The sequence below is a fragment of the Solanum verrucosum genome, unplaced genomic scaffold (genome assembly GCF_900185275.1).
Source record: "Solanum verrucosum unplaced genomic scaffold, falcon-dt-bn FXZP01000199.1, whole genome shotgun sequence".
NCBI lineage: Eukaryota > Viridiplantae > Streptophyta > Magnoliopsida > Solanales > Solanaceae > Solanum > Solanum verrucosum.
In genome coordinates this window covers 339,532-347,725 of record NW_026020049.1, presented here as the reverse complement: position 1 = coordinate 347,725, position 8,194 = coordinate 339,532, and the positions used below count along the sequence as shown (strand labels likewise).

Here is an 8,194-nt window from a genome sequence, read left to right as displayed (position 1 = left end):
TCCAGTGTTGCTAGCTTTTCTCCGAGAACGATTCAATGAAATAAATTAATGTTAAAGAAGAAAAACTTTGTGAATAATAAAAACTTATTAATTAGGCCCAAGAATATAAAAGTGTTGCTATTGTATTTTCCCATGGAGGGTGTCCATGGGAAAATATCGTTAGTACATGGCGCCAGCCAATGTTCCTCTGTCGTATTTATCCATTTTGTGGCTACATCGTGTGGAACTTCATTTGTGGCGACGAAAGAGGAATATTGTTGAGCTTCATTTGGGCATATTGGTATACTTTTTGTGGCTACTTTAGTCACTACAATATCTATTTTGTAGCGATCTCATATATTGCCACAAACCACATTCCGCTTCGAAAGTAGTTGTAACAACTTCAAGGTCGCCACTAAAACATGTAGTTGTGACTTACTCACCTCACTTCAATGTAAATTTTGTGGTCTAATAATGTTTGTAGATCCTAAACAATCATTTTGTAATGATTGAGTAAGCTCAAACTACATAAGGTATGTACAGAGTTAAAGACACACATATTTTTACTTTTGACCAAAAAAAGAAAAACTAGAAGAGTAGTCAAACGAAACCCAAAATATAAATATTCTTATTCTTATATATATTATGAAATAGAAAAGAAAGTCCATATATAATAGTATTAAACCACAAATGTAAAATGATCAACTGGTTCACGAATCTTGCTTAATAAGTTGATGTTGCAAATTCGCTTATTTATAACAATATAACTATCATAAGACAAGGACAGACAAGGAAATTCATGATAATGATAAGAGACATATTAGAAAGAGCAGAATGCTTAGCAAGTGAAGCCACTATTATTCATTCCACAGTTGTTGAGAATGAGGCTAAGAGTGAGTGGCACATTCAGATTTATGCCCAGTATGTTTGCTCTTATGGCTGTGCACAAACAAGCTGCCACCTCTAGATTTACCAGTCCCTGTATCAAACTGCAGCATGGCAAAGTTGGTGGAGACCCCACTACTACATTCACCAAATTAAGTATATTAGCACACACACCAAGTTTCAAAGCATCTCTTGGACACCTTACTTGTCCACCTCCACCTCCACCTCCACCTCCACCTCCACCTCCACTTCCACCTCCACCTCCACCTCCACCCCCACTTCCACCTCCACCTCCACCTCCACTGCCTGAACCGCCACCTCCACTGCCTGAACCACCACCTCCACTTCCACCTCCACTGCCCGAACCTCCACCTCCACTTCCACCTCCACCTCCACTGCCCGAACCTCCACCTCCACTGCCACCGCTACCAGGAGGATGATAAGGGCAGAAGGCACAATCAGTATTAGTTGCAGTGACTATGGCGAAGAAGAGGAGATTGAAGGAGAGGAAAAGGGTAACCAATGAGGCTTTAGTTTTAGAAGCCATGTTATTGTAAGGAAGCTAAAGCACACAAATCGTTGCAAAGATGAATGAACAAATGTAATGGCATGCAGGGTATTTATACTGCTACAAGGAATATAATACTCTTTCTATCCTAAATTACACTATTCACTTTTTTTAATCAGTTCTAAAAACAATACTCCCTAAATTATAATTTTTTCATTTTTCGAAAGTTAAATAGTTTAAGTTTGATTGAGAATTTGCTCATGAAATCTTCAATTTTTTTAGAATGAAATTAGCTCAATACTACTCCCAAAAATATAATATTAGCTCTTACATTAGTAAGGTCTATTCGGATTTATGTCTATTTTAAAGCATTGTCGATACTTCACCTACTAGAATCGGACACTTATATATAGACCAAAACTAGTAGAATTTAGAAAAGACAACAATTAATTAATAAAAAATTATATTTTTGAAATTTATCCAATTAAATGAGTTTAAACAAGTCATATGATCATGTAAGAGTCCACATAAATTGGGTGTGGTGATTAGAGATGTATGAGGAAGAGTTGTGGTTATACAATCAACATCCTTATAACAATATTTGAGAAAGCATAAGTATGATGTAAGGATGTAACTTGTTATGTGTGGTTATACAATGAACATCTTTAGAACATAAGCATGTGATAATGTATGAGTCTACATAAATAGGGGTGGCAATCAACAATGTGTCGTTAAACAAGTGATATACTTACAACATACTTATGTTTTCTCAAACATTGTTCTAAGGATGATGATTGTATAACCACACCTCTTCCTCATACATCTCTAATCACCACACCCAATTTATGTGGACTCTTACATGATCATATGACTTGTTTAAACTCATTTAATTGGATAAATTTTAAAAATATAATTTATTATTAATTAATTGTTGTATTTTCTAAATTCTACTAATTTTGGTCTATATATAAGTGTCCGATTCTAGTAGGTGAAGTATCGACAATGCTTTAAAATAGACATAAACCCGAATATACCTTACTAATGTCAGAGTGTAAATCTCATCGATCATACACACACCACACACATAAATATGAATCGATTGTGTAAGGGGTCTATATATTTTGACAACCAGTACATATTTTCATATACATATTTCAACAGCAACATATGATCTTTTATTAATTCTTTAAGGGGCGTTTGGTAGAGTGTATATTCAGATAATGTTTGTATTAGTCATTTTTGGATTAGTTATACTTAGATTATTTCTTATGGAGAGTTTGATTAGGTGCATTAAAAATAATATGCACGATAATAATAATAATACACATGCATTAAAATACACAACTTCATATTATGACTTTTTTTACAACACTTCCTTCTTTAATCATTCTAATTCATGTATTAAAATCATTGCATCATGAATACCATGAATTTTCATATATTAATAATACACAGTTTAATAGAGAACGGGTGAACTCGATAATAAACATTAATAGATAGCGTACAAAATGTATGTCATCTTTTGATTGATCTATATTAGATCACGACTAATTATGATAATAGATGACACTAAATTGACCAAAATGCTGGCAGCAAAAATAACAGTAGCTTGATTACAAAAACAAATTCAATCAAGCTTCTTTAAGATTTGTTGTTGTTCACATATGTTGTTCTCTTGTGTCCGATTCTCTTACAGATTGAACATTTGTTCCTTCTTGTCACGCCCAAGCCTACACCCTGGGCGGGACTGGCACTCGAAGACCAATGCTGGCCTCAAGCGAACCCTTGACCTGGCTTACTAACTTAGCGGAAGACTTAACTCATCACATAAACATTTATGAAGAACTAGAATATCATAAAGGAACATTCAACTGGCCATTTAGGCATACTTAAGTCTTTAAACATGTGAAACGAAAAGTAAAGAAAACTGAATTAACTAACTGACTGTCCGTCTATGAAGCCTCTAAACAACTGAGACGGATGTCGGGACAGGCCCACGACATCCTAATGAATTAATACTAAACTGAAAACAATGAAAATGAGTAATCCGGAATGCAAAGAGGCTCACCAACAGACTCTGAACTGTTCACTGGATCAACGATGCGCTGAATGCCGATCATAGTTACCTATATCTGTATCATAAGATAATGCAGGCCAACTGACATTAGTACATTAAATGTACGAGTATGCGAGTTGGAATGTTAAAACAACATAGGCATAAAAGGGAATCTAAAAGAAACACTTAACTTCTCAACTCATGAATACTTAATTGAACTCATTTCAATATAAAGCAGTTTAAAACAAGTGCAATATAAAGAAAAGTTGTTTAAAAACATGATGTCAACTCTGTGTATATACAAGGATACAACATAACTCTGAAATGTATGTAAAAATACAATAAACTGATGTATATAAAAATTCAATAACTTTTGTGGGAGTTTCTCTAATCGACAACCATCACATAAGAGCTATAGGGATGATACAACGATCTACATCACGCTGCCAGCGCATCTTATACCCTGCCAGAGGTGTAAGAACTGAACTACTAAGTGGATCCACTAGTCTATTGTGAAAATGGTTCATCTAAAAAGTATGACCCTTTTCTACCCATAGTGGCTACATGATTTTATGGAGATGTGAGTTATCTGAACTCATGCTCGCCCCCAATTCGATGCTCAATATTACTCTCAAAATATACTAGCTCTTATGTTTTTTTAGAAAAACATACTTCTTTTGTGATTTGAGATTAATGCTCAAAAACTTAGCTCAAAGGCTATCTTGGAAATCAAAGTTTCCCCTCTTTCTTCATTTAGAAAGCGGTTACTCTTTTCTGAAAACTAGCCCGAAGGCTCTTTGGAAATCGAGGTTTCCTTTCTTGTTTAAATGTGAAAACATTTTAAACCCTTTTTGGGAATACATAGTCCCCATATAATTTTGAAGAAATGAACTTCAAACTTACTCTTTAATCTTTACTCAACTTGAACATTAAGTCTTAAAACAAAGTTAAAACATTTAGAGAAGACTTTTGGAAAACTCTAAGAACTTCTCTTGACTTGACTCTTAACTTTCCTTGAATTAGATTATGGATTCAAGGTTCATGATCTCATGTTTATGGATGATTTCATGATGTTTAGATGTACCTTAGAGTGTTGGAATCAACTAGAAAATATAGGTACATTGCTAAGGAACTAATACGAAAGGTTGGGGAAGAAATGGGAGGAACTGGCGACCTTGGCGCTCTGAAAGGCACGGGGCGCCAGAGCACAAACTTCAAAGCTGAAGTTGTGGTGCTCTGGCTGGCGCGTCACCCCAGAGCCCAAAGTTCAGAGGAACTTTTGTGGCGCTATGGGAAGCGCGGCGCTCCAAGCCCTTGCCTAGAAAATTCCTAATTTTTCTTACTCGTTTTTCATCTCTAAACCCTCTAAACTTCAATGGTCCTTTCCCTAAGCACTTAGAATCATTTGTACCCTCAATATACATCAAATTCTACTCAGAAAAAAACAACTAACAACATGAATCAATCTCAAGAAAACTCCAACAACACAACCCACAAGAATTCAAATGAATTTCATCAACAACTCAAGGATTTACTTTCAAATCTAACAACTTCACTGAAATTGAATCATGATTGGCCCGTGGGTGAACTAACCCAACACTATGTGATCTCACATACCTTGTAGGGATCACTCCCAAAGAAATCCACAAGCTAATCTCGACGAATCTTGAACTTCCTTCTCTTTTCTCCTCTTTTCTCTTTTCTCCAAGCCCTAGCGTGAACTCTAACTTTTCTAAACTAACAACAATCTTCTTTTACCCCAATTAATCTCCTAGAAACGGATTAAAATAATAGGTCAAGGAAAAGACTAAAATGCCCCTTTTAAATCCGGATTGGACATTTCCTTATTTGAACAACCCAACTTCCGAAGTGCATAACTTGCTCATACGAACTCAAAATCACTCAAACTTGGCGGCGTTGGAAAGATCATTCCAAGGGATTTCCAACCATTTCTGGAATCACACCTAATTAATCCTGATCTAGGAATTATGGCCGTTTAAAGTTGACCAAAAACTCACTTTAACACCTTTACCAAATTTCTAGATTTTTAAATTCTTCCCAAAAAATAACTATTTCCAGATTTTAAACTTCCTTCTAGTTCTTTCTAGTTGCGAGATGTTACACTTCTCTTGCTCTTGAAATTCTCACCGACACCTTTGACACGTTTTCTTCCACGCTTGGTATTGACAAGAGGTGGAAAAATCTTCACATTATGCAATTCTTCTGGCACACACCATTCCGACCCGAAAGGAACAACATTAATAGAATCTAAGTATGCAAGGAGGTACAATTCAACTTTATACAAAGGCGAAAAGTACTCATAAATGTCCATACCATACTCGTTGCCATGTTTCGATCGCAAAACGTCCATCGCGTGAGCACAAGGTATCTTGATCAAGTCATATTCCCTACAAGAACATGACTTTTCCAGTAGGTCTACATAGGAAGTAACATCTCCACCGAACACAGTAAATTGATTGTCGTCCCCAGTTACGTTCTCCATAGATAAGGAGTCGCCCTCGATCATATTCTTTCTTGCAATTTTTTTGGCAGAAGGCACCATTTGATTACCCATTGATTTAAGTATATATGCATGCCTCTCCCTGAACAATTCTCCAAACCTCTTAGCAATCGAATTAAATATTGATGTCATGGGATACTTTCTTTCGTCTATCAACATAGCATTGAGTGACTCGTCGATATTTGTGCTCATCACATCATATCTATTGCCAGGAAAATGTGTCTTGCTCCACTTCTCAAAACCTATATCATACTCAAGGATGACGGCTGTCGCGGGACATTTGTTCTTGAATTCGACAAAATGATTGTCAAACTCTTTCGAAGAATAAGCCTTTGCCGCATTGTAGTAAAGATAAAGGTAATCTCCACAATGATGATTTACGCGGGGATTTTCACCGAGGTGCCTCATACAATATCCGTGGTGAGCATGATTGTAAACGTTCATAATACCGTTGGCGATGCTCTTATGTCTATCGGAGATAAAACACAAATCTGGTTCATCGACCACATTCTCCTTCAATTTCTCAAAGAAGAATGTCCAAGATACATCATTCTCTTTGTCCACGACACAAAAAGTAATTGGATAAACATGATTCTCCGTATCTTGTGCAACATCGCTCAACAACACGCCCTCATATTTATCATGTAAATGAGTGCCATCAACCACAATTACCTTTCTCATGTGGGCAAATCCCTTAATGCAAGCATCAAAGTCTAAGAAATAATACATTAACATATGACTATCCTTGTTTACCACGATAGAATACCTAAAACCAACATTAAGTGTCTCGAACATGTAGGAAAAAGCCGATAAGCATGAATATCCGTTCTCCGCTGTCCCTTGGACCATCTCCTTGGCAACCATACCTCCCTTCCAACATTTCCAATAACTTGGACTACAACGAAAAGAATTAAACATAATCGTTTGAATCTCTTTATCATTTGGACCCTTGCCATCACGATACATATTTACACAAAGTGAAGCAATGACTTTGATTGAGATTTTTCTATGGCTATTGTTGGCATGTTCAACGCCACAACTATTCTCGCTAATATACTTGTAGATACGAAATATATCTGAACATTCATATTTTCTCGCTCGCAACATCAATGCTCAATTCTGAGATACACATTTCACCTTTAAATATTTAGTACAACTCCTCAAAGTAGCAAAATCAAAAGACTTCTTTGCCGCCGCTTCGGCTAATAACAATTGCAACTCATTCTTGTTACTGAAAGTTTGATTTATGCATAAATTAGTTCCATCGGAGAAGGAATGGTTGGATTGTTCTCTCAATTCCTCTTCTCCCTGCATTTCTTTACAACATTCGCGTTTAGGATCTTCTGCATCTACTGACTGATTTTCCACATTAATTAGATCATTATGTATATTCATTGAATGATCACCCAAACTTTCATTTGAATGATCACCCAAGCTCTCCTTTGCATGATCACCCAATCTTTCATTTCTAATAGAATCATTATCGTCGTCAAATGAATTTGTTGGTTCAATTGGAGGCCTCGCATTAACGTGTATCCTCAATGTAGGCTTAGAGCTATCAATACCAATATCTAACATGTACAAGCTAACGTGCCGATCATTTTTTTATGAATGTGGGATGTATTTTTCCCTTTCCATTCATTCGATAGCTAATCACCAAGTCATTTGGCTTGCAAGTTAACTTACCGGCCTCAATTACGCTTGCAATCATATTGTCATATGAACCATTGCGACGCAACGCAATGGGAACTATTGTCTTACTAAAAGATTTCCAATTCCAGCTTTTGGGAGTCTCCTCTAATACTCCCATATAATCTTCCACCAGCAACAACAAATTCAGCTACTGCCATTATAAACTACAAATATCGATAATAGATTATAGTATCAGTCTATGAGGTACGAAATCCGTACAATAATGCGACTAGATTAGATTGGGGTTCAAAATTCAGCTCCTACAATGGCGAAACAGATTTTTAATGCTTTTAAACTACTAAAATGTATCTATAATGAGTTATCAAGTGATTATTATGGAAGATTTCTCAAATTTCTAAAATGGCGGGAAACTAATTTGAAGCTTGGTTTTGAAAGAAAATGGAGTAAACATGAATATGGAGTAGGATGATGATTTACCTTGGAAATGGATATTATGGCCGGAAAACTCGCCGGAATCGACAGCATCAAAAACAAGCTGCTCTTGTTTCCGTTTGGAAACTTTTTTCTTTTTCTAATATAAATTTTAACAATT

At 36.0% G+C, this 8,194-nt stretch overlaps 2 protein-coding genes across 2 annotated transcripts; both read right to left on the bottom strand.

Annotated features, from left to right (window-relative positions):
• Window positions 1-802: 802 nt before the first annotated feature.
• LOC125823053 (glycine-rich protein 5-like) lies at window positions 803-1,474 on the bottom strand. The gene has a single exon (XM_049502464.1). It carries the CDS (start codon window positions 1,409-1,411, stop codon window positions 818-820), a length of 594 nt encoding a protein of 197 aa, XP_049358421.1. The 5' UTR covers window positions 1,412-1,474; the 3' UTR covers window positions 803-817.
• Window positions 1,475-5,532: 4,058 nt separating this feature from the next.
• On the bottom strand, window positions 5,533-6,915 carry LOC125823102 (uncharacterized). Its single transcript, XM_049502524.1, has one exon. The coding sequence runs from the start codon at window positions 6,913-6,915 to the stop codon at window positions 5,533-5,535; it is 1,383 nt and encodes a 460-aa protein (XP_049358481.1).
• Between the last annotated feature and the right edge of the window lie 1,279 nt (window positions 6,916-8,194).